This window comes from Culex pipiens, chromosome 2 (genome assembly GCF_016801865.2).
Source record: "Culex pipiens pallens isolate TS chromosome 2, TS_CPP_V2, whole genome shotgun sequence".
NCBI lineage: Eukaryota > Metazoa > Arthropoda > Insecta > Diptera > Culicidae > Culex > Culex pipiens.
Genome location: NC_068938.1, coordinates 77,670,752 through 77,698,203, shown reverse-complemented (window position 1 = coordinate 77,698,203; position 27,452 = coordinate 77,670,752). Strand labels below are relative to the sequence as shown.

General features: G+C 36.6%; 2 protein-coding genes across 6 annotated transcripts in view; one reads left to right on the top strand and one right to left on the bottom strand.

Moving 5' to 3' along the window:
* LOC128093043 (hepatoma-derived growth factor-related protein 2-like) overlaps positions 1–27,452 on the top strand; it is a 160,982-nt gene that overhangs the window by 23,321 nt on the left and 110,209 nt on the right. The window lies entirely within an intron of this gene.
* The window catches only part of LOC120413569 (tyrosine-protein kinase Btk29A), a 210,904-nt gene that overhangs the window by 151,974 nt on the left and 31,478 nt on the right, over positions 1–27,452 (bottom strand). For all 5 annotated transcript variants that reach the window (XM_039574448.2, XM_039574450.2, XM_039574449.2 and 2 more), the window contains exons 3-5: positions 22,614–22,709; positions 22,414–22,546; positions 18,188–18,331 (exon numbers count right to left, since the gene is read on the bottom strand). In XM_039574448.2, the coding sequence (XP_039430382.1) occupies positions 18,188–18,331; positions 22,414–22,546; positions 22,614–22,709 (373 nt within the window). The remainder of the gene's footprint in view (positions 1–18,187; positions 18,332–22,413; positions 22,547–22,613; positions 22,710–27,452) is intronic.

The following is a 27,452-nucleotide window of genomic DNA, read 5'->3' as shown; positions in this document are numbered from 1 at the left end:
ATACGGATCTGAATGAAATAAAATCCATTATCAAAAAATTTAAAAATATGAAAGCCCCTGGTGAGGATGGCATTTTTTACATTTTAATTAAAAAATTACCCGAAGCAACTTTAAGTAGCTTGGTCAAAATTTGCAACAAATGTTTTGATTTGGCATATTTTCCCAGTAGTTGGAAAAATGCCAAAGTAGTTCCGATATTAAAACCGGATAAAAATCCTGCTGAAGCCTCAAGCTATCGGCCCATTAGTTTGCTTTCATCTATTAGTAAATTATTCGAAAGAATAATTCTTAATAGAATGATGACGCACATAAATGAAAATTCAATTTTCGCTGATGAGCAGTTTGGATTTCGCCTTGGGCATTCAACTACTCATCAGTTGTTGAGAGTTTCAAATTTGATTCGAAGCAACAAATCTGAGGGCTATTCTACTGGCGCTGCTCTTCTAGATATAGAAAAAGCATTTGACAGTGTTTGGCATAAAGGTTTGATTGCAAAATTGAAAAGGTTTAATTTTCCGATTTATATCGTGAAAATTATTCAAAATTATTTGACGGATCGTACTCTGCAGGTATGTTATCAGAATAGCAAATCTGATCAACTACCTGTACGTGCCGGCGTCCCTCAAGGAAGCATTTTGGGTCCAATTTTATACAATATTTTTACTTCTGACTTGCCTGATTTGCCCCCAGGATGTCAGAAATCACTTTTTGCTGATGATACAAGCATCTCCGCCAAAGGTAGAAGCCTTCGTGTCATCACAAGAAGATTACAAAAAAGCTTGGATATTTTCAATTCTTATTTGAAAGAATGGAAAATTACTCCAAATGCTGCAAAAACTCAACTTATTATTTTCCCTCACAAACCAAGGGCTGATTTTCTTAAACCAAAAAGTCATCACATCATAAAGATGAATGAGGTAAATTTAAAGTGGGAGGATCAAGTGAAATATCTTGGACTTGCTTTTGACAAAAACCTTACTTACAAGGATCACATTGAAAGTATCCAGGTTAAATGTAACAAATATATTAAATGTTTGTATCCACTTATAAACAGGAATTCTAGACTTTGTCTCAAGAATAAACTGTTAATTTATAAACAAATTTTCAGACCTGCCATGCTTTATGCTGTGCCGATCTGGACAAGCTGTTGCTTAACCAGGAAGAAAAAACTTCAGAGGATTCAGAACAAAATTCTGAAAATGATTCTGAAACTTCCTCCCTGGTTCAGCACCAGTGAACTTCATCAATTAGCCGAAGTTGACACTTTGGATGTTATGTCCAATAAGATAATTGATGCATTTCGACAAAAATCATTGCAGTCTTCAGCTGCATTGATCCGCTCTTTATATAGTTTATAAGTTAGTTTTAAGGTATCCCTTTTCCCTTTTGTACATGTAGGACCTCCTACATTTGAAATCACTGAATAGCGAAAGCTACAATATTTCATGAATAAATGAAAGTTGCTAGTATTTAAAATTGAGGTGAAAAGTCATCGATTGTGATTGGACACTCAATAATATTTTAACTGAATGAATGTACATGGAAGAGAAAATCAAAATAAATATAAATTAAAAAAAAAAAAAGGCCGTATGAGGGTTTTCAGAACCATGATAAAACCTGTAAGATTAAAATTTAAAAATGTTACTAGGGTGAGGTAGGCCACGCAAAGTCCATGCGACGAAAAAAACAATAGTTAGAAAAATAGTTAGTAGTCATAGTTTTTCTTGTTAAAATCATATTTAAGATGTTCAAACTTTATTTATGGGTAATTATCTACCACACGGTGGGTAAGCAGGGGATTATTATGCAACTTGCATGCACCTCGGAAATTCCTTCTGGAGGTTGTTGGGGGGACTATTCTGAGTCAGAAAAATCGATTCCCAAAATATTCTGTCGGTGAAAACTGATTTTATCTCGATTTGAAGATAAAAAACCTAATATATCGCCTAAAACCTCGAAAATACGTCTAAAATCTTAGTCTAACTCTGGACAAAGAAGTTAATTTTCATCAAGATATCAATTCTTAGTTCCCAAAATATAATCCTGACATAGTACACCTTAAATCGGTCCATTACATGAGTCCCAGCGTCATCAAGAGGTGTAAAATAGTGTTATTTGAAAAAAAAAATATTTTCAATTTGCTCCGGTAAATCAACTGTCATGTCTGAATTTAAAAACTAATGTTGTAGCATTGTTGCAAACAAAATGAAGAACAATTTTGCAGAATAAAGTATGACATTTTATCCATTTTCAGTAAAGTTATGTCTATTTTAGTGGGGAAATTGCTGCCAATTTTCAAAATTCTTCGATATTTAACTCATTCCTGTTATAAACAGCTACTACGATCATACTCAGTAAGATGTAACAAAAACTACTTTTTGGCGTGCATTCAGGGGCTGGTTAAGGTGGGCGTACTGCGCTCAAATCCCAAATATGAGCTTGATTGAACTTAATAGGAGCTATGCATTTGAATTTTACATAGGATTCAACTCGTAAAAAACATGTTTTTCAAAAATGTAGATTTTTTAGGCACTTTGGCCACTGAAGCGTTTATTGTCAACATCATTGGCGTGTAGGCCAGATCCTTGCGCATGTTTTGGTATATATAACATTGAAGTTTTGAGCAAAATGGAATGGCGCGTCGCCTATCTTTTCTGCTGATCCGTTTTTCGAAAAATTTCAAAACTTTGAAGGCCTGAGCTCCAGAGTGCGTCAATTCAATGTTATATATACCAAAACATGCGCAAGGATCTGGCCTACACGCCAATGATGTTGACAATAAACGCTTCAGTGGTCAAAGTGCCTAAAAAATCTACATTTTTGAAAACCATGTTTTTTACGAGTTGAATCCTATGAAAAATTCAAATGCATAGCGACAGCTCCTATTAAGTTCAATCAAGCTTATATTTGGGATTTGGACTCAGTATGCCCACCGTAACCAGCCCCTGAATGCCCGCCAAAATGTAATTTTTGTTACATCCTACTGAGTATGATCATAGTAGCTGTTTATAACAGGAATTGATTAAATATCGAAGAATTTTGAAAATTGGCAGCAACTTTCTCACTAAAATAGACATAACATTACCGAAAATGGATAAAATGTCATACTTTTTTCTGCAAAATTGTTCTTCATTTTGTTTGCAACAATGCTACAACATTAGTTTTCGAATTCAGACATGACAGTTGATTTACCAGAGCAAATTGAAAATATTTTTTTTTTCAAATAACACTATTTTACACCTCTTGATGACGCTGGGACTCAAGTAATGGACCGATTTAAGGTGTACTATGTCAAGATTATATTTTGGGAACTAAGAATTGATATCTTGATGAAAATTAACTTCTTTGTCCAGAGTTAGACCGAGATTTTAGACATATTTTTGAGGTTTTAGGTGATATATTATGTTTTTTAACTTCAAATCGAGATAAAATCAGTTTTCACCGACAGAATATTTTGGGAATCGGTTTTTCTGACTCAGAATAGTCCCCCCAACAAACCCCAGAAGGAATTTCCGAGGTGCATGCAAGTTGCATAATAATCCCCTTCTTACCCACCGTGTACCAACTCACACGAAATCGGGAAAAGTTGCCCCGACCCCTCTTCGATTTGCGTGAAACTTTGTCCTAAGGGGTAACTTTTGTCCCTGATCACGAATCCGAGGTCCGTTTTTTGATATCTCGTGACGGAGGGGCGGTACGACCCCTTCCATTTTTGAAAATGCGAAAAAAGAGGTGTTTTTCAATAATTTGCAGCCTGAAACGGTGATGAGATAGAAATTTGGTGTCAAAGGGACTTTGACGTGCCGTGTAAAAAAAAAACGCAAAAAGTAACTTTTTCAAAACTTTTTTTTTCTAAAATCACGATAACCCGTGATGTTTATAAGCAAACCCCTTATGTCTATATATCAACATTTTTGTAATTGTCTGCTCTACAACTTTGTAGAACATTGTTACACTCTAAAAAATAACCCTGCAAAGTTAGAAAAAACACGAAATTTTAAAATGAAAAATTTTGTTCTAAATGAAAAAATGACCCTTCTGGGTCAATGTAGATTCGGAAAGAACATTAAATTTCCCATAAAATGACATGTTCCAAATTTTTTTACAGTCGAGTAACGGAAAATGGGAGAATTTTTAAAACTTTTTTAGTGTTTTGACAAAGAACTTTGTCCTAAGGGCACTGTCTACGGGTGTCAATCCAAAATTTCGCGAAGCGAAAGTGTAACGATTTGTGTAATCGTTTAAACGCTTATATCTTCCACCCAATTCAAGCAATCTGCATGCTTTATCCACCAAACGAAAGGGGAAGTCTTAAATTGCAAGTAGACTACCTCACAAAGTTGATAAAACTTTGTTAAAGTACTCAAAAGTTAAGATGAAAAATAAAAATTCAGACCGGGAAAATCCCGGTCGCTGATTGGTTGAGCGCAACCTTTCCCGAACACATTAATCAGATTCAAGTATCTAGCACTTAGCAAATTTTGCTCTCTGCCACTGCTTCGAAAGCGTCGAGCCGTCACAGCCAAGCGAGGTTATAAAAGAGCGCCGTGCCGCCGGTTGAAGCTCAAACGAGTCCGAAGCTTTGCACGAGGAGGATCGAGAAGCAGCAGCAGCACAGCAGAGCCGCCGAGAGGAAGGAGAGAATTGAAAAATTGGAAAGAGAGGCAGAGCAGGCGTGGGAGGGAAAATTGCCGGCAACTTGGAGTGTCATCATCGCATGGTTTTATCATCGTCATAAGACGTTAAAATGGCCCTTTTCAGGGCCAATTCACACGAAAGAGTATTCTTTAAAAATCTGGTTGGGTACGGTAGTGAGTGTTTGTGTGTGCGGAAGGGAAATCGAGTGGCAAGTTTGGGGCTTGAAAGGGCACCAAATTATCAAGGCATACACACAAACGCGGGCTGGGGAGCTTCATTTGTGTGCGCCTGGTTTCTGCCGTGCAACAACCCTTCACGAGTTTGCTCATCCGATCGATCTTGGGGAAAATCGATTTTCGATATTAGTGTGGTTCCGCGAACACAATTTTAGTGTGGTTTACTACACACACACACACACACACACACACACACACACACACACACACACACACACACACACACACACACACACACACACACACACACACACACACACACACACACACACACACACACACACACACACACACACACACACACACACACACACACACACACACACACACACACACACACACACACACACACACACACACACACATACACACACACACACACACACACACACACACACACACACACACACACACACACACACACACACACACACACACACACACACACACACGAGCAAATCCACAGTCGATGGCGCTTTCTTGCTACAAATACACTTGCAACGCACTGTTTGGTGCTCTAGGTGGTGTGTAGTATGTGTAAAGAGAATGAATAAAAAGATCGGAACCCAATTTTTTGCGAAGCGAAATCGTTACGTGGCGATTTCCCCTCTTCGCAGACTTCCCCTCCTTTTCCTTCACGCTGATTGGTTGAACAAACCTTTCCCGATCATCCTCTCCGAGAGACGTGAGATTGATGTATCTAAAATCATCTCCACTCAAGCTCATAATTTTCTGACAGCCGAGGAGTCAACATCGAGTGGCAGTTGCAGAACCAGAAGGGACAGCAGAAATTTCCCCCGGTCAACGACGTGGAGAGGTCGCCGAAATGGCTCGGGCCGTCGCAGGAACGGGACGGATTGTCGCTGCAGGCCATCAAGGAAGAACGCCAATAGTGCCAATAGTTTCGTTTCGGTTTTTGATACTGGACAAAAAATCTGACATTTCAGCAGTAGTGACCACAATCCGGAGGCCCCGCGGATGTTCCGATGAGGGGACATTTGCCGAACCATAAGAGTTAGGGCAATATGGGTATCAAACGTTATGGTTTTTGATACTGCACATGCATCTGACCATTATCTGAAGTTACGCAGTTAAAATAAATCGCTTATTTTACGCAGGAAGTAATAAATCGATTACTGCGATTGCCTTTTTATTGTGCCGCGGCGAAATTCTGTTTCTGGAAATATAGAAAAACTATTTCGAATTCAATTAGAGCCCTTGAAAGGGCAGTTTTAATGTTTCCTGTTCAAATTTACTTTGCTGCCGCCAATTGCTTGCAACAGCCTTGCAAAAACATTTCCGCATCTTGATAACTTTCGAGTGGTGAGGGAAAGTCGATTGATTTCACTTTGATTTCAATTGCAGCTCCATTTGCAATTTCCGTCCCCTTAGTTCGATAGGACGTTGATATTATGTCTTAAAACTATTCACAAAAGAGTTGTCTTATGTAATTATAAGGGAATCATGGGGAAATTTGGACCGGACATTCTTATCGAAAATTTCAACAATCATCTTGCAAAGTTCTTTGTCATACTGGTCATGTGTAACATAACCACCTGCACCTTTTTTTCGATGAAAAATACGTTTTATCAGAATTCTGAGTACTCCATCAAATCGGCCGTCTAATTTTACATAAAAGTCCCTTTGACACCAAATTTCTATCTCATCACCGTTTCAGGCTGCAAATTATTGAAAAACACCTCTTTTTTCGCATGTTCAAAAATGGAAGGGGTCGTACCGCCCCTCCGTCACGAGATATCAAAAAACGGACCTCGGATTCGTGATCAGGGACAAAAGTTACCCCTTAGGACAAAGTTTCACGCAAATCGAAGAGGGGTCGGGGCAACTGCTGTGTGAGTTGGCGGAGAATTACCCTTATACGTTAAAATGTACTATCATGTATGTACTATCATTAAGATTGCTGATATAGTTTTTAAGAAAAAAAAATCAATGTTTGTATTAAGTTAACTAAGTTTATAAGCTTTTTAACAAAATACAAATAAATTTTAGGTAAAATTGTTAAAAAGTCGGAATTTTGCCTGCAATTTGTTAAAACTAATTTTCGCTTCGCTTCGCTTCGCTTCGCTTCGCTTCGCTAGGAGACGGTGATTTTAGCGGATTGCAGACTGGATTTTCGCCATGTGATGTGATGATTGTCTAAGCCCAAGTTGCCTAGGAATCGATAATTGGGAATAGAACTAATTCCACCTGAACCAGATTCTCACCACCATGGCAGCCGTCCATTGCCGGCCGCTCCCATCTCCACCGCGCACCAGGGATAAGGATAGGGGATTTGGAAGACGGGAAGTGTTGATGCTCCACTTTTTTCAGAGTATTAAGGGAAAATCTCCACGGTATGCTCAAGTAAGTTTCGCTTGGAGTTGGACGGTTTTTGGGAAGGTGTGGTCTGAGGAGCCACCCTAGGCGAGTGGTAACGACCGTTTGCATTGTTGTTCGAATTCTTCGTGTGTTCTCATTTCTAATGGGAAAGCTTTCAATTCTTCTCATCTCTTATTGGATGAATTCTATCAGTCGCCCAGGCTATTTATAGCGAGGTATTTTTTTTTTAGATTCAATTTCAACTGCGCTTGCAATCTTGCATGCAATCTTGTTTGAGTTCTAATGTTCAACTTCCATTCAATTTGATTCTTTTGTCCGATTCTTGGATTCAACTATACCAGTCTAATTCCTCCTCAAGCTACCAATGCTCCACGGTTAAGTGGAAAGCATTTTGCTTGCCAATCCTAAGGACAGGGGATCGAACCCCGCCGTGAGCTTTTCATGATTTTCCATTAATTTCAAATTCAATGAGTCTAGAACTTTCTCGTTGGGAGCAGATGGGTATCGAACCCAGAACCATTCGCTTATAAAGCGAACATCGTAACCATTCAGCCACGACCGCTCCTGCAATTTGTTAAAACTAATTTTGTTTATAAAATTATCGATTTATAATGCATTTTATACTGAATCACAAGTTTTCACATTTTACATATATAAAAAATTTCTACGGTTTTGTTCGAACGCGAATCAGTTTAACACGGAGCGTCGGATCGGGGTGCTCTTTGGTGCGTTGGGTTCGTATAAGCCCAAGGAAGGTTCTTACGCGTAAAAGTTAGAACTTTGGCCACTCTGGAACCGATTCCGGAAAATCTGCAGATTGTATGGGAAAAGCAACGTAAAATCAAATTTTGATCACAGGAGGCCGAATAAGGAAAAAGCTAAAAACGTCAACAAACGAAAAAAGGAAAGACGAAGTTTTTCGGGTAAGGCTTGTTTTACATGAAATTTGTTCAACTGAAATTGCCTATAAATTTTGAGATTTTTTTTATTGTGTTTCAAAAACACATATTATTTATTATTTACAAACTTTTTTAACCTTCTCCTAGTGGAAAATTGTCCAAAGAATCCGAAAATGCATTCCGTTTTCCGATAAAAAAAACATGTTCATTGAGAAAATCATAACACTTTGAGAATTTTAAAATAATGACTTTCATCAACATTTTCTTAACTATAGTTAACTAACATTTTAAACCTTTAATTTTTTTTTGAATAGTTTGTCTTGAGGTACTTTGAACACTTCTCCACAACGGTCAGTATGATTCTAAACCATTCCGTACGTATTTTAATTGTATTCTTCATTTTGCGGAAAATTCGCAAACCTATCAAAGTCACCCCGTTTTACGGTACAAAAAATGTTATCAATCAATCAATAAAAATTCATCAAATTGTTCACTCTACACTGTTCGGCACCTTTGGGCTAATATGAGTTTGTAAACAAAGAGTGTATTCTTCCTCCTAATGTGAATATCTAGAGTTTTTTTTTAAGAAAAGGTAAAAAAAACTTTTTTTTAATTTTTGCTTACTGAGCGTTTTTCAATAACCCTGACTGAAGGTTTTCAAATCACCCAAAAAAAAAATCAAACCATCCACATTAACGACCCCCGGGTCTTTTGTGGCCTCTTTTGCAAGTTTCTGCTCGAACCTAGGAGTCCGAAGGCTTGAATGGGGAGGGCACCCAAACCTCTTTCTACTCCAAGGAACCTTCCACCCCAGTGTTTGGACTGACGACCTTTGGATTGCGAGTCCAACCGCCGCCAGCGATTCCACCGGAGTAGGCTTGGTTTGGTGTGTGTTTGTACTTATGGCATGGAGACGACTCCTACACCTGGAATGACTTAACGGCCTAACAACCAAGGCCGGGACCGACATTTTACTTCCTCATCCGATGGAAGGTTGGAGCAGATGGGAATCGAACCCAGAATCATCCGCTTACAAAGCGGACAGCGTAACCATTCGGCCACGCACTGCCACCCACCCAAAAAGCAAAAAAACATTTTTTTGGTTATTGGATAATTTAAAAAACTCAAGATATTCACTGGCGTGAGCAGCAGTTAAACTTTTTGCATTGTTTTGCTTTTTAAAAAAAAAAGGTTTAAATGGTTTGAATAAATTTAAAATATCTCGATTGTTTAAACGATTTCAAACATTTTGTTTCAGGTCATTTCTAACCTTTGAAAGTATTTCAATAATTATAAAACTTAAGCTGTAATAAAACAAACATACAACCTTAAACCTCATTGCTTAATGTAGCATGTAAATGTTTTAAACAGCCCATGTGGTGCAGCTCACCCGTCATGATACCGATCAAAACGACGATGTTTCCTCGTCATCACTGTGCTCTGGTTAGGTGTTGTTAATTGATAGTCGGCATGCGCTGTTTATGCACTTCTTCAAAATGCACACTCCGGTACATATGTAGCGAGCGGATATGTTGCAACAACACTGCCGGTTGTTTCCGATTTTTTGGGACGGGGAGGAGGAGTTATGCTGGCGGGGGTAGGAAATTTGGGCCGGGCAACAAGTGTGCGAGTATCAGTCAAACCGAGAGGGGAAATGGCGATCAAAATGGTTAGATATGCAGGTACCTTCATCGCCGGCCGTCAAAAAGGTAATTTGGGTGGAAACACCTTGCTGAGTGTTGTTATTAGGGTAATAAAATTGGAGAAATATTACGAACGATTGTGAAATTAAGGGGAGTGATAGAAGGCAATTGAATTGAAATTTAGCTGATTGAGATATTGACAGCTGGTAGGCAGTTGGTTAGGGATTCGAGGACCTCATAAAAGACAGACAATTGAATTAATATTTATTACTGCAGATAAACATAACATGACAGGTGATTTTGAAGAAATTTTGCAAAATTGAGTTTTATTCTGAAAAGGAACATATCCACAACAAAGGTTAAGCTCAGAAGAGAAGACAAATTATAACTCAAATGTTTCTTTGTCCACCTTTTCCAACCCGAGAAGTGCATCTCATTTTACGATGCGGCAATATAATTTCTTTTCCAAGATTTTCGCTCACCAAAAAGAACTTTTTTTCTTTCTTGTGGCAAACATAAAAAAAGCTCCACCCCTGAACCGTTCATTCTGAATGCACTTAAGCAGAACAGTTTTACAGTGTGTTTATGATAAACACACAAACAACTTGCCCGTGTCACCTTTGGGGCGTGGAGTTCCTTCATATATTTATATGCAGATGAGGTCTGGAGTTGGTCACATAAATTTTAATGTTGCTCCTCTTCTCCCTCTCAAAAGTTGTGACGATGCTCAAGCAAGCATGATTTTCTGATAGTGAGAGGAACTTTATTGGAAGACGACATAAAACCAAAATTAATGATTTAAATCTGGTACTCGAACGGTTCGGTTTGAGAAAAAAAGAGCAGCAATTTTCGAACAAAACCTTTGACCGGACCAAGATATGGGACGAGGCTTCATGAAAGTTTCATTTGTTCTCGGAACTATAGAAAATAAAGCCACAGAATTTGTTTTTCTCTGGTTGGTTGAAAGGGTCCCCCGAACAAAAATCAATAAATGTCGTTTTTACTCTGCATTCCGGATTGAGTTGGTTTGGGTTTGGTGGTGATGTGACCCCAGATTCTGACCTAAGGCAACCGGGAATGGAGGGTTTTATGAGTTTTACGGTTCGGAATGCGAGTGAGGCATCCCGGGCAAGATTGGGGTGTCTTCTTGGGAATTGAATTATTGAAAGATGTGGAGGTCTGTGCTCGTAAAAAGTTCAACTGGAAGGGCAATTGAGGAATTGGGAGGATGGAAGCACTTTGTATGTTTGTTTAGCTTGATACAAGGTCATAGAACCCAGAAGAGTTTTAATATTTCAAATCTTTAAATAAAAATTATCAAACATAATTTATTGACTTTACATCAGATGAAAATTGTGTTTTTTGTTCAAATCACTCGCTGTGCATTTAAACACGCAAAAACGAATCATAATTGACTCAAAAACTGCTTAACTCCAATACACTGACTCAGTCAATGGGCTGCAATTACCTACTAGAGCAAAACCTTAAAAACCACAAAAAGTGCACCCCGCGTTCCAGCTGCTGAAATCGATTTCAATTACCGGTCCCGGTTACTTTCGAGCAAGAAAAACCCGCACTTGAAATTGCATCGCCACGAGCATATCATACGACGAGAGGGGCGCACACACGACTTACAAACCGTAATTACCGACCAACCCGAAACCGCATGTTACACTGATCATGCTAATTAGCTGGTCGTTGCTTAAGGAGTGTCCGTCCGACCCTAATGAGGGGATCCGCTCCGGCACTTGTTCCGAGCACCATTTCTTCAAGGTCCGTGTCGGTGTCACCAAGGTCACCATTTTTAACGATCACCAACCCCAAAAAGCCATTTAACCTTTTTTGCGAAGTGCACAGCAAAAAATACGACCCGATAATTGACACTGGTTTGCTTGCTTGCCAAGAAACCTGTCACACTGGAGCTAACTTGTGCTTGACACTACTTGACAATTGCAGCACCTGAAAGAGGCCAACCTCGGGTCACCGACGGCTGGCGAGGGTTCGTCGTTAGACGGGGCTTCTGCCCTTTTTTTTATTGCCCGCTCAACAGTGCCCATTACCTGTGCGACCGAGCATAAACATAAATATAAACATGCTTTACGAGCTGAACCTAGCGAAGAGGACGACGACTGCCTTGGGAAGATGCACTGTAAAAAGTTTTGAAGCTGTGATATCTGTGTATCCAAATTAATTAGCAAGAAATTATTTTTATGTAAAATAAAATTAAATTAAGTTTTAACATCTTCATTTAAATTAAAAAAAAACTTTTTATCAGTGAAAACCCCCAACAGTCCTGCGTTTAGAATGTTTACAGGAATGAAGAAAAGTTTGGCCATCTAAAAAGCCGCTGGTGCACCTTTCCCTTGCTTTTTTGTACACTTCTACTGCCACCACTTTTCTACCTAGACGTTGTGCGGGTGTAGCATGATTGGCTTCGGTTTACTGCCGGGCCAAGTGCAATCAGGGACACACCGTCCCAGGGAATGCGAGGAGTTGATAGGGAGGACAACTATTTTCCTTCGGGAAAAGTTTGAGCTTGTTTGCTACACAGTTAAAAAAAATGAAATATTACATTTTTTATTGTTCGATATGATTTCTGTGGACCAATAAATGCAGCTTTAGAGTCACAGAGAAGTATGAACAAAAATAGTATCATGGAGACAAGACGTTTTGAAACAATCATGATCCTTAAAATAGAATGTACTCAAAGAAATTTACAAAAAACATTTTTGAGTCCAAATTATTACAATTTTCAATCGTAAAAATCGATGAAACGTGCCAAGTTTATTTGAGCCATTTGAGGGATACTTCCTTTAAAAGTCAGTTTTTGAAAAAGTGGCGTTTAACTTCTTTTTCTTAAAAATATTTGTCTTTTGGCTAAGGAAAATTTCACCAATTTAGACTTTTAAAATGAGACAAACAATTGCCGAGATAGAGAGATGCAAAAGAGCAATTCATTGGAATTTTTTTGTTGTTATTTTTTGGTTTGGACGAAAATAAGTTTTTTTCTTTGACCAAAAAAGTCACATAAGCTATTACAATATCAAAATTCTTAAGAACGTATTTTCTGATCTAATCACTGATCTGGAAAAAAAGTTTTCAGGCCAGACTCGATTATGCGATACCACGACTATCGGAAGGTTTCTATGGGAATTCGGATAATTGAATCAAGCCAGAAATGTTTTTTCCCCTTTTTTATTTTCTTAATTTATACATCGAATTCGAGTTCTGCGACCTAACTTTAGTCAAATTTTGAGTGGTTCATTGCCTTTTAAATTACAAAATGCATTTTTCTTTTCAATACTTAATCCCCGCCATTATGGCCGCCACCTTGAACAGAAAAGTCTAAGTAGTTAAGGGGTCATTCTTAAGCTCGACAACAAAAAATATTTTTTCTCGTAATTCCATTACACAGTGGTCCGAAACCGAAATCTAGCGTGACAAAATTGATAGCGGCCACACGTTAAGATTTAGAGCTTTGGTGTCTTCGGGACAAATGATCAGGGTCAATAGGGGCATTTTTTGGTATGGTGGACATTAGGGTGGTCCAAATTTTAGGGTGGTTCAGAATTTTTATTTTGGCGGGATGACGAGATAGCGCTTTGGTGTCTTCAGAAAAGTTGTAGGGAACACCATTTTGAGCAACTTTGCTGAAGAGCACAAAGCTCTATCTTAAAACGGGAAGTTTCTAGAGCCATTTCTGTAATTTAGGTTGAGGTGTTATCTTCCAAGAGAGCGAAAATCGGACCTTTTAAACGAAAGTTATAGCCAAAATACGACGAAAAAGACGCCATTTTGAAATGTGAATAACTCGAAAAGGTGGAAGAGTTTGACCTCGCTCTTAAAAGCATCTGAAAGTACACATTCTATAGTACATTTGCTGAAAATATCTCGGAGGTCTTTTTTGTTTAACTCATTTAATCTTGATTTGAAAATGAGCATTTTAAAATCGTTTTTTGCCCATAACTTTTGATAGAATTGACCAAACTTCGTTTTTCAAGAACAAAAATGTTCATTTTGACAAGCTTTACAACTGTCTAGAAGGGCCCAAAAATTTACAAAATGATCTAGTGGTTGTAAAAGAAGAAACAAGTTTTTACTGAAATATTTCAGGAATCAACAAATAATTAAATTTAATATTTCAGTAAAAACTTGTTTCTTCTTTTACAACCACTAGATCATTTTGTAAATTTTTGGGCCCTGCTAGACAATTGTAAAGCTTGTCAAAATGAACATTTTTGTTCTTGAAAAACGAAGTTTGGTCAATTCTATCAAAAGTTATGGGCAAAAAACGATTTTAAAATGCTCATTTTCAAATCAAGATTAAATGAGTAACACAAAAAAGACTTCCGAGATATTTTCAGCAAATGTACTCTAGAATGTGTACTTTCAGATGTTTCTAAGAGCGAGGTCAAACTCCACCACCTTTTCGAGTTATTCACATTTCAAAATGGCGTCTTTTTCGTCGTATTTTGGCCATAACTTTCGTTTAAAAGGTCCGATTTTCGCTCTCTTGGAAGATAAATGTATGTTTTGATAAGTTCTACAAATGTCTAGAAGACACCAACTCGCTACGACATAAGCCTGAGTTGATAAATTCAAAAAACTCATTTTTTCATAAACACCTCAACCTAAATTACAGAAATGGCTCTAGAAACTTCCCGTTTTAAGATAGATATTTGAAACATTTATTTTTGATCATTTCAAATATAACGGCTATTTTGAAAATTCCGAAAAGAAATCTTTTAAATTTTTTTTTCTCGTTTACATCTATTTTTTACATTGAAATTGAACGCAAGTTGTCGTCACTTAAAAATTTAACGATTAAATTATGACGTAGAGAAACCCTCATTTTTCTTGTTTGATTTGTTTTCAGAATCCAATCTTTGTTATGTTTGAAGCAAATTTATAGGAAATCTTCTGATCTCTTCGAAACAAAATTAAGTCATGCCTTTTACCGGTAAGAAAAAGTCACGTTATCAACAAAAAACATTTTTAAGTGGATGAAACTCAAAAACAGTAAACGATATCGAAATTTATGTTAAATATTTTTCGCTTGCAAATTTTATTTTCGTCTAAAAATTAAGTATTTTTTTTATTTTCTTCGAAAAATTAGCAACACTGCCAAATGAATTTTGACCGATTTGTGCCATTTCAAAAGATGCATTTTTTGTCATCCAAAACGGCCACAGTCAAAATTTTCGTGTGAAAAGTCGAATTTAAAAAAGGGTAATTTTTATTTCAGAGTGAAAATATTTTTTGAGACCGAAGCAAAAAGTACAATGTTTCCTAAGGCATCAAATCGCTCAAGTAATCCGTTTTCATGATTGTTGAAAATTTTAACAGCCTTTTTGTATAGACAGCTGCCAAAATTGTATGAAACTTGTATGGACGAACTAATGATGCAATATGACCTATTTGGTCATAGAAAAAGTTCAAACTAAGTTAGTTTTCAAATTTAGTTCTTTTGAAAATGTATTCTAGATTTTGATTTTTTTCCTACAAAAAATCATGAATTTTGTGCAAAAAAGAATCAATTCTCAAAAAAGGTATTTTCCATCGATCAAAACAAAACTTTGCTATATCATTTAAAAAATATCACATTTATCATCATTTTAGACTGAGTTAAGGATTGAGTTCTATGGTAAATCGCTTGAAAATAAGTTTGAGGGTTTTCGCAACCACAGATCTTTACGAAATCACTTTTATTGGAACCCTTAGACGATTTCTAATAAGGATCTATCTTAAAAATATTGTTATAAAATTAACTCAACGATAGAGCCTGCATTACGTTTCTCCAATTAAAACTTAAATTAAGCAGTATAAAATAGTTGAACCGGTTAATAGTTTTGAAGAAATATGCTCAAATGCGATTGTTTATGTAATTATCATGAAATTGTTTTTGAAAGCGAAAAGTAAAAACATTTTTTTCTCAAAAGAATTAAAAATACATTCTATCTAAGGCAGGCATCAGGGATCAGGGGCATCAAATCTGTGTATCTGGCATCCCTGGCAGGCATACACATTTAAAAATATTATGGTAATAATAAATCTGGGAAATGAGACAGATTTTGCGTCAAAAAAGGTGAAATTTCAAAAAGAACTGGTAAAATTGTGATCAGTTTAAGTTGATATTCAAATTTTTACACAATATTTTCCTTCCAAAATTAAACTTTTTTTACTGTCATAGCAAAAAATAAAACATTTTAAGTTAAACTACTTTCATTGTTCGTCTATCGTATTTTTTTCTAAAGTAAACGGATTCAGTAGGTTGAAAACAAAGAATCACATTCTCCCTCAAATTTGTCCCAACTAGTACCTTCAGGGTTCTTCAAACGCAATCCAGGACAAACCGTTTTGCGTTATAATGCGATTAGCTGGTAAAATTTTGCACGGCACTAAAAGTGTTCACCATCTTTTCTTGACGGTTTGGAAGGAAAGGGAAAAGTTTTGGAATTTCGCTGTCCTGGAAAGTTTTATTTTCCCTTCCTTCCCTTTCCTCAGCTTCGCCGGGGGCACATCAAATTGAGGTTAAAGAGGCCTTCCCCCGTGGCGAAGAATGCGCCAGGGCAAAAGACTGCCGGCGGAATGATGTTGCACACTTTTTCAAGAACTTGTGCCCGATGCGGATTTATTTTTATTTGTTTCTATGGTTTGTTTGGTTTCTGAAAGATTTAAAATTTTCGAAGAGTAAAACTTTACAAAAAATGCTCAATTCAGAATCTGTGCAATTTAACCTGTCTATTTCATAAGTCTATTGAAATAATCCAGTTAGCACCAATGAAATTTTATCGCCAAATCCCTTCGCCAGTTAATTCCACAAAAAAAAAATAAAACAAACTTGTTGCCAACTTAGTCGCAAGTGACCTAGAAATCGTCGCACCACTAATTTATGCATGTTTATTATATTGCCCAAGCCAATTCGTACCAATTGGTTGGTGGTGGCGATGGCAACGGTTTTGACCCAGTGACGGAGAAGTGATCACACCGGGGCAATCGACGATAATCAACCTTAAACAACTGTGTGCGCCGGCCTGTGGGGGTACCTGTGCCTCGAACCTGGGCCAGCACCAGGAGGGTCGACCAGTTTGGCGAGATCAGTGGTTTGACTTTTGGTCCAATTTGCAGCCAGCAGCAGCGAGATACTTCTGAGAGGGTAAATAAATGTACGTTTCAATTTCGTTACGTCTACGACGCGAAATCAAATTTATGAGCTTTGAGAGGGGGTAGAGGGAGGGAATTGAGTCCTTTGCTTGTAGAGGCTTGGCCACGTCTGGTGGATTATAACTCCCCTGATCTGTCTTCATGTGTGTTGTGGTTTATAGATATAAGTAGCAGAACTCAAGATATTTTGTATGTTCCTAGCGAACCCAATATCCTCCCAGAAACCCCACACTGATAATCCCCACGGATTAATGTCTGTTATTATGGCTTCAGGTAATTAGCCAGATTACAGTTTGTCTAAGCCAGACTCACAAACAAACTAGACAAAAAAACAAACCGTTCTTCAACCTTCGATCTACTGCCGTGAGGCAGCAAAAAAGCGAAAGTGATGCCAACGATCCCGTTTCAAAGTAGCCCTGCTAGTGTGAGTGGATATTTTTTTGCTGGTTGAATTTCAAGAGACTATCGGGGAAGATTAATTATCTCAGCAGTTTCAAACTCCGCCAAAAAGCACTTCCAACGAGATATTAAATTGATGCCCTCCGCAACTACGTGCAAACTGGAGTCTTGCTAATTACGCCAAAATTTAACGAATTTCGTCAAATTTGCAACCCTGCACCAAACTCTGCCAAATTGAGCGACCCTCAAACGCGTCATCGCGCGCGACCCTCTCTGCCGTAATACATCAGGAACTTACGCTAGCATTAGCTTCGAACCCCCACTCCATAAAACAATAAAAAATACTCCGTCAAGAAACCGTTCGACAGGTCCCTCCACCATCAGCGTCAGGGTAGCTCACGAAAAAACAGGTATTTGACGATGAGGCGGAAAAAAACCAACATGTTCATTAAAGCTCAATTTCCGAAAATAGTTAAGCGTAATTATGACTGCTTAGGAACATCGGACACAGCTGCCTCGGGAAGTTGAACCAAGTTTGTTTGATTACCGTTTTGGACGTTTCGACACAGAATACTAGACGAAGAATTTAGAAAATAACAACTATTTGTCTATTTGTCTGTGGCTTCAACACAACTCTTTTCAGCGATTCCCTGTTTTTGAAAGCACAGTCAATACCCACAGTCAAACCCGGATCGATCCAAAAATCAACCAGGACGTAGGCGAAAAGATCAAATGCCCCCGATAGGCATACGAGTTCAACGTGGACCTAATTTAGCCAACAACCGGATTCGTACTAATAATGGCCAATATTCAAATTTGATGATAGGAGAGCAAACAACAAAGAAAAAATAAACCCCTGGACACTCACTTGGATTATTGTTGTACTCGGGCCATACTGTGGCCACCTGGCAGCCGAGGGCGCGCCGCGTCAGGCTCTTGCAGCAGGTCCACTTGCGGCCCTGCCACAGGCTCGGGTGGTACCGGAACGACTTGGGGCTGTACTCCTCGCAAACTGTAAGGGATAGAATATGAAATCGTGGTTAGTAATTATACTTGATGAAAAAAAATGTAACTAAACAAATATATTCCAGAAAGGGGCTGAATACGGAACTAAGGAAAAAATACAAAAAATATTCCACAAAAGGGCTGATTTGTAGGATTAAAATAATATTTTAAAACTCAAGTCATTAAATCTTGAATAAACATGATTAGAATTCAAAATTTTCTTTTTGAATGCAATCTTTATATTGAAACGGCTGTCAAATTATCATGAAATTAACCTAGCACAATAAACATTATCATTAGTTTTCAAAAAATAAGTTTTTTCGAAAAAATTGCAAAAAACTGTTTGCTGAAGTAAAAATGGAATATTTACTAATCGTGCGAAAAGTACAATAAATGCAGGAAAATGTTTTTGAAAAGATCCAATAAACAAAAAAATTGTTTGTTTCTTGAGTGTTCTTGAAAACCCTGACTTAAGGCGGTTGTAAAAACATCCAAAAAGCAAAAAAAAATTGTTCATTCTTTTCAAACAAAACTCTACACTTGTTTTCAGTTGTTTGCACATTTATTATCAATTGACAGTTTAAAGTATTTTGAAAAAAATATTGCTTTGTAAATGAAAATTTTAATTTTCGGCGTAAATAAGAATTTATCTTAAATCCATGAAAAAGTATCAATTAATGCCAAGTACATTTTAACAGTTACAAACAGTTAGAAAATAAAAAATACAGTGAGGAGTGCTACGGGTATTTCCAATCTGGGGCTTCAAAATTTAAAATACAATTTTTAAATAAATTTTACTAATTTTTTCAACGAAGATTGAAATGTTTCATACTGTTTTCATTTTGGGATTTTCTGATTATCTCGAAAATAAAATTAGTTTTTTTATTATTATTTTTTCATTTCAATTATTTTAAAATAATGTCTTATAAAATATTGTAACAGTACTATTTTAATCATCCGGACCTTATTTTAACAATTTTATTTTGATGATTGTGATCCTTTCAAATATTAGGGCTCAATTCAAGAGTCCAAAAGTTAAGAGCGAGTCCACGAGCAAAGCATACCCATCTCGCATCGACCTTACCAACCGGCCTGAAATTTTCAGGGGTTGTTTGTACATATAAAACAAGCATCTGGCCAAAATATGAGCACTCTAGGTTAATGGGAAGTGGGGCAAATCGGGACACAAAGTTTAAAGGTTCAAAAACGTAAAAAATCTTAAAAAAGCTATAACTTAGGCAAAATTCAATTTATTTTCAAAATTCAAAATGCATCTGAAAGGGCTTAAAAAAGCAACAAAATGCAGGGTAGAGCATCCCAATTGGTTAGATCTAAAGGGTTTAAATGGATCAAAATAAACATTTTTATGCATGTTTCTATTGTGAAATTGTCTCAGGAACACAAATATGATAAAATTATCACCAGAAAATGGGATCTAAGGGGTCCCCCGAGCAAAAATTTACAACCAAAAAAATCACTAAAAGTAAAAGTGTTTATTTAATATGTTAATCTGCCTTACCCAAAGTGTTCTCAGTCTCGGATGGTAGTCCCAGATGTCCCCTACAAGCTGCAGGTTGAACCGAGTTGATATCTGGATGGAACACTTTTTTAATTGAGTTTGAAAATTATGCTATTTTTTTCACTAAAATGCCAATAACTCCCTTTAGATTTAACCAATTGGGATGCTCTACCCTGCATTTTGTTGCATTTTTTAAGCCCTTTCAGATGCATTTTGAATTTTGAAAATAAATTGAATTTTGCCTAAGTTATAGCTTTTTTAAGATTTTTTACGTTTTTGAACCTTTAAACTTTGTGTCCCGATTTGCCCCACTTCCCATTAACCTAGAGTGCTCATATTTTGGCCAGATGCTTGTTTTATATGTACAAACAACCCCTGGAAATTTCAGGCCGATTGGTGAGGTCCAAACGACGTCCCATACAAAGGGGTATGCCCTAGTCGTGGACTCGCTCTTTATATCACGTTTTTAATTGGAAACTGAATAAATTTACACTTTAAACCTATTTGGATAAAATATTTGTAAAATTGGTTATTATTATGCGTTGTTTTCAGGAAATCTTTGAATTTGACGCTGTCCGCTAAATCATGATAATTCACTTACCACAAAAACAACATAAAAATCAATACTTAAATACTTTAAAAATATCAAAAAAGCAATTAAAACCATTCGCGGCTCATTTCACTATGTTTATAAAAACCACGAATTTAAAAATTTAGAGCTAAAATCGTGTTTTAATCCAATATTTGGATTTTGATAAAGAATATAACACAATAAAAGTGTTAAAATGTAAAAGTTCAATTCACTTAAATAGAAACAATTGATGATTTTTTGAACAACTTTTTATAAATTCGCAATATTTTTGGCCGCTTTTCAGATCTTTTTTTCACAAATCAATTGTTTGATGGAAACTTGAAACTTGAGTGCAATTAGCTGAAAACATTTTAAAATGCATTTCCCTGTGCTTATTATCATTTTTTTACATGTTTAAGTTCAAATAAAAATATTTTCAATTTTTGTGAAAATCTCTTGCATAGTACTGCAAAAAAAAGATATTAAGGAAACTAATGATTGCAAAACAACAGGGCAGGTGTAAAATACATTATAAAACACTTTTTTCAATTAAATGTTTTTACATGGGCTTGTGAATTCAATTTTCATACTTTTTATTTTTTTATTTTTTGGACCCCCTCCCTCGACTTTGGCCAGAGTCGCGGGACATAAACTTAAAAAAATAGTTGCAACGGCCTAATGAACAAATCAAAAACCAGATTTTTTCGTAAATTACATTTTGAAGGAACATTTTTTCGAAAATTTACATGAAAAAACAATACAATGATTAATTTCGAATAACGACAGGAAAATTATAAGCATGTTAAAAATTCAAACTCAATCTAAAAACTTTAAAATAATTTCAGTACCACCTTAACAAATTAGGTTTTACCTTGTTTTTAAAATGTTCCCATTTACTAAGCAAAATTGATAGAAAGTCGATAAGTCTCGGAATAGAAAAGTTTCTTGAAACATAATTTTGTTTGGAGGTAAGCAATCCCAATTTTTCTGCATTTTATTTTAATTATGGTGTTGCATACTTATTTTTAAAACCGTGTCTATAACTTTAATCTTACATAATCTATACTTTTCAAAAGATTTTGTGTTGAGCTAGTTTTTTTTAAGGAAGGCGGTTATCAAATGATTTTTCTCAGATTTGTTTTTGAAATGAAGATTTATTGTGTACTTTGAATTTTTAAAAAAGATCACAGCGATGATTGAAAAGTTGTGTGAGATAGAAATCTTGTTTAAAGACATGTTTAGTCCAAATAAATTCTAGAATTTCAACAACGAGAGCAATTGTTGTAATGTTTTGAATGATATTTAATAGGAAAAAATATTATCCTCAACCTTAAAAATCAATAGTTTTTGAATAAAAATCTACAACAAATGTTTTAAAAATATTAAAGAAAAGTTTTGTCAGGCTGTTAATGATTCAACCGAATCGATATTATATTTAGCTGAAGTACTTTTTTTTTAGATTTTTAACCGTAATTTACATTAAAAAAAAAAACAATCTAAAACAAATTCTGTGGGGAAATAATGAAAGTGCATTTGATCAGTTATGGAAAGTCATAGAACATAACAGAGCTAAACTAATTTTTTAAAGCATATTTAATGTTATCTTCTGGCATGTTTGTATTAAATATTGAAATGCCTTTTTTTTTGTTGAGCCAGAAAATGTACGAGTCATTCCACTCTAACGGTACACAAAAAAGTACAAATTCAAAGTAGACTTTTTCTAATAATTATCAAATTTGATAGACCATTTTATACCTACTATCAAAACATGAAAGAATCTCATTTTTTTTGGCATAATCGATCCAACCCTTGGTGACTGACTCGGCTCAAAATTTTAATATTTTCGTGGATTAAAAAAAATCCTGTGGACTCGGGACTTTGTAACCAAATTCAACCAAATATTATAAATGTAGATTCAAAATCAGCCAAATAAGACTGTTTTTGCCCAAAAAATTAAAACCTAAACAAGAAAATTACAAAACTACAAACAAGTACTCACTCCGTCGTATCGAGATGATCCAGTCGGTGCGCTCCTTCTCACTGTCCGCGACCAGGTACAGGATGTACTGGGGCAGCGTCGTCCCGGGGTAGATGCCGTCACTCTCGCAGTACCCTACTTGGAACGGGTAACCCTAAAATTGAAAGACGAAGAAGTTGCAGTTAGTAGTTTCTTCCAATTAAAATTCTTAAATTTCTCACATCAGGTGCCGCAGTATCTCCTCCCTCGCCGTGAAGAATCGCTGGCTCAACCAGACGAACCCCTCGAACGCTGATGCGACCTCGTTCGCGACGTTTCTGAAAGGTGAGAAAAAGTTTAGGTTATACTTTGAAGTTTTTGTACATGATTTGAAGAGCAAAGTGTAGCGAATAGTGTGCGAATGTGTAATTTGAGTGTGTTTGGATTGTGTGCGAATGAAAATGAAGGAAATGTAAGCTTTAAGTAGCCATTAAGCAGTGTTAGATAGTTAAGTGAGTATGTTAGTAAGCCCTTTACAAAACTTTACAAAAGATGCTTGAAGCAGATGGTTGAGCTAAAGCTGTTATGAAGTTATGTAAGAAAGGCATGCGATGCTATGAAGATGAGCGTTGTATTTCCAAAACATAAAAAAAAAATCTTCTGTATCATACAAATGATTAATAAATATCATATTTCATCCCAAAATAACAACTCTTTCAAGTGACAAAAGACTACTTATCCTAATCCCAGACCGTTTCTAACGCTTCACAATTCCAGCCAAACCTACTTCATCACGACCCGCCGAGGGTCCCAAGCACAAATAGCATCTCATTTTCCACACATTCCAGAAAGTGGGTGTCCTGTTACTTTCCTGTTACATTGTCGAGCGCCGATTGTCCCGTCCCAAGAAAGGAGAAAGATTTGTAGGTCCCTCGTAAATCATCGTTCGGCATTGTTGGAAGGTTCTAGTTCATAGAGGAGTCTGCGTCTTTCTCAGGTCGTCAACACAGAAGCCTTCTCCCGGCAGTTTAAGGAGGGAGAGTTGGACCTCTGAGGTAGCGCGGCTTTGTTTTGTGGACTTGGTAAATGAACTTTTGATTTATGTGACCCCTGGGTACCGAAGGCAGCCTATCGACGATGATTGAGCTTTGAAAAGATGGACGAAACGCGAATGTTTTCCGCGGATTTTCTTTCTCTTTCCGGTGACATGGGGATTCTTTGTGAATGGTGTGGGAAATGTTCAGCTGACCTACTTCTGCCACATGTGCTGGCAGTATACTTGTCATTTAAGATTTACTTTGACGAAATAGGTGTAGGAGTCGTCTCCCTGGATCCTGTCTCGGTGGAGTCGCTGGTAGGCAGTTGGACTCACAATCCAAAGGTCGTCAGTTCAAATCCCGGGGTGGATGGAAGCTTAGGTGTAAAAAGAGGTTTGCAATAGCCTCAACAATCAAGCCTCCGGACAACTAGGGGATATATACCAAGGTTGTTAATCGATAGAATTATCGTCGATAATATTATCGTCTGACGAAAATGATAGTGGTTATCGTTATCGTCGGGGCGATAACGATAATTTATCTATCTATAGGCGATAATCTTATCGCCAATAATGGACGATAACTTATGATTAAAAGCGTTCTATAATCGATTAATTCAACCATATCATGTTACATTTTCAATGCTTCCACTAAGAATATATTGTTTGAGAATGAAGTACGTTTCAAAGTATAAATATGTAATGCAAATTGTTCACAAATACCACATTTTTTCGAAAAAACTCAAATTTTCATAATTTGCAATATGGGTGTCAAACGAAGCGAAATTTGGTATGTTTCTTTCGCTTTATTTATGTATATTTGTAAAATACTAAAAATTTCAGAAAATAGCTTATTTTTTCGAAAATACTAAAAAAATTATAATTTGCAATATGGGTATCAAACGATGCGAAATTTTGTATGCTTTTTCAATTTATTAGGATTTTTTTTGGAAATACTAAAATTTTCACAAAATAACCTTATTTTTCGAAAATACTCAAATTTTAAAAAAAAATGCAATATGGCCATCAAACGAAACGAAATTTCGTATGCTTTTTCAATTTATTAGAGTTTTTTTTTGGAAAATGCAAAATTTTCACAAATCACCGTATTTTTTTGGGGATACTAAAATTTTCTAAATATGCAATATGGGTACCAAACGAAGCGAAATTTTGCAGGCTTCATACGTACATTCAAATTGTGTATGCTTCATATCATTCAACATTCTGCCTCGCTTGATACACAAATCGCATATTTTGAAAATTTGAGTATTTTCGAAAAAATACGGTTATACGGTTAATTGTGAAAATTTTAGTATTTCCAAAAAAACCCCTAATAAATTGAAAAAGCATACAAAATTTCGCTTCGTTTGATACCCATATTGCAAATTAAGAGACAAAAACTTTAAATAAAATTTGTACCAGCCTTATAAGATTTCCAAAAATATATTCATAGTGAAAGCATTGAAAATTTAACATGATATAATTGAATTAATCGATTTAGGATAGATTAAAAATTGAGTTATCGTCCGTAATCGGCAAAAACATTATCGTCGAGAAAATTATCGAAATAACGATAACGATAATTTTAACGTTAACAACCTTGAAATATACCCATTTTAATCACTTTAAGCCGTTCGGTCAATTCTCATCACTTTTGCCGTTTTCCACTATTAAATCAACATTTTCAGATGTATCAACAATGGAGAGTTGGTTGCACACCTTTATTTGAGCTATTTATTACTTTGGAACAGTCAAAAACACTTTATGAAAGCTGTAATTCATGATCAAAGTGCTGATAGGCCGATAATAGAAATAGTATGAAAAAGGGTATAGTTCCCCTAGTTTTGAGTAGGATGCTGTAGAGCGAACAATTTATTTTTTGTGTTTGACGAAATAAATAAAAAAAATTGTTTTATTTCACTTTTCACCACAATTTTGATTTTCTAAATTTTTCAAGGAGACGAAAAAACGCTCATTATACGCATTTTCGCAATATTTATTAAATATGAAATGCCTTTTATCGTCTCTTAAACAAATCAAAAAGGTGCAGGCGGTTATGTTACACATGACCGGTATGACAAAGAACTCAAAAGGTTCCTGAAATAAAATTTCTGAGGGCATCGGCCACTTTAGGGTCAAAATGTCAAATTGGAGTGTGACATACTTTATGCATGACGTCTTACGTCATTCACTTTTTGGTGAAAAATCGCGCAGTGAGTTCTCAGTAAAACTTATTAGATCACAAAAAAAAAAAAACTATTCTGTTTGCAACAATTATCCCCTTTCTGGGTGGTCCAGTCACATTTCTTCCTGAGGTCAAAAAACCACATCGTGATCATTACGACGCCCAATAGTTCCTATTATGAATTCATTCCCCCGAAACTCTTTTTTTTATTGTTCATCATCTTATTTTTGTGTGGTTTGCCGGCTGTTGGTCACCCTCCGGGAAGAAGATCTGCTGCGGTCAAGTTCTTTCAACCCGACGACCAAAAAAAAATAAGGAGCCAAAATGAAGCGGACAAAACTTCCCAACACACTCGGGTAATGAGTTCGATTGTTCCGGCTGTGCGGTGTCCTCTCCGGACAAAGACTTGTGCCGGTTGCTTTTTCTCCGACTTATTTGTTATGCAACTTGACGTTTTGTGTGGTTCACTGAATTCTTTTGGTGCGGTTTTCCTGAAGGATCACAAAGGGTGTCGAATATATTTTTTTTTTTTGTGAGGATTTGGTTTGACAGATGATGTGACGGACATTCTTTCGGGTCCAATGTTTTCCCAAGGGTTGAGGGATTTGGATCGAAAACCTTTTCTTGAGCGTTTCTTCACTTGAAAGTCACGTAACATATGGAAGGAAAACATTCGAATTGATTTGTCCCAAATAAACATCTTCACTGTCCCATTCGAGCATGTCCTACTTTCCAACAATAAACCCATCCCTGGCACAGCACTAAAGCGTAAAGAATGATAGTTGATTGCCTTCTCCCCACATGGTTCCTTCTAACTGAAAATCGAACGAATAGAGGAAATCTTTACAATTTAAATCGAACGACGGAAATATCACTTCTCTGCTACGAAATGCATTTCCATTCTCTCTCTCTATATCTATGCCGGCGACCAGCGTTGAGGGTGAAAATTGATTGAATTTTCCATTGGCCGTTTCGATTTCCCAGCGCAAGAATTTTCCTTCTTCTCCAGGTTTCTATTGAGCTGATGGTGCTGATGGAGCTTTGGCATTGTTCGGTGTAGTGATTATGCTGCGAGGAATTTTCAGCACACTTTCACCTTTTACCTTGACGGTGAAGATGGACGATGCGTGGAATCGCGTTCGTGAAGACCATCACTCACTTTAAGATCAGTTTTTTTGGGTTCATCTATCACATTATTAACAGTAAGGTGTGGTATATCTTTGATTTCGAGATCTAAGATCACGCTAAAGTGGCGATATATCACGATAGGGTACACAGCAAAATATCCGATGATAAAATCGCATGTAAAAGCATGCACATCACCTTTGTGAGCAAAAGCATGTAATATTGTATGAGAAAACGTGTATACAAAAAGCATGCAACAGCGACGAACCGCCCTAATTCTACATACAAACTTTGGAGAAAAACCATTCGGCCATGTCTAAATATTTTTGAAAACCTGGGGACCTCAAACATCATGCTTCCCCTCGAGTTGAGCCTGCGCAGAAATGTTGTTGGTCGGTGTCCCCATCGTGTTCCTCTGACGATTTCAAATAAGAATCATCTTTTCTATTGTTGGGCAAATTGAAATCTTTTGAGATTCCGAATTTATAAGATTGAAGTAGCAGAATTTACATACCACTCGACGTTACGGAGGATACTGTCGGAAGGAGATTCCTTTTCCTAACAAACCCGTGAGTGATTTTGCATGTTCGCGTCCAACCACCCCCTTTTAACCCTTAATACGGCAGTTATTTGAAGATGCTCCCTTTAAGTATGAACCACTAAAATTCTAGGCGAAAGTTGTTTTTTGTTTTTTTTTTAAAGAATTTTTACATCCTTGGAATACAAAACAATGTT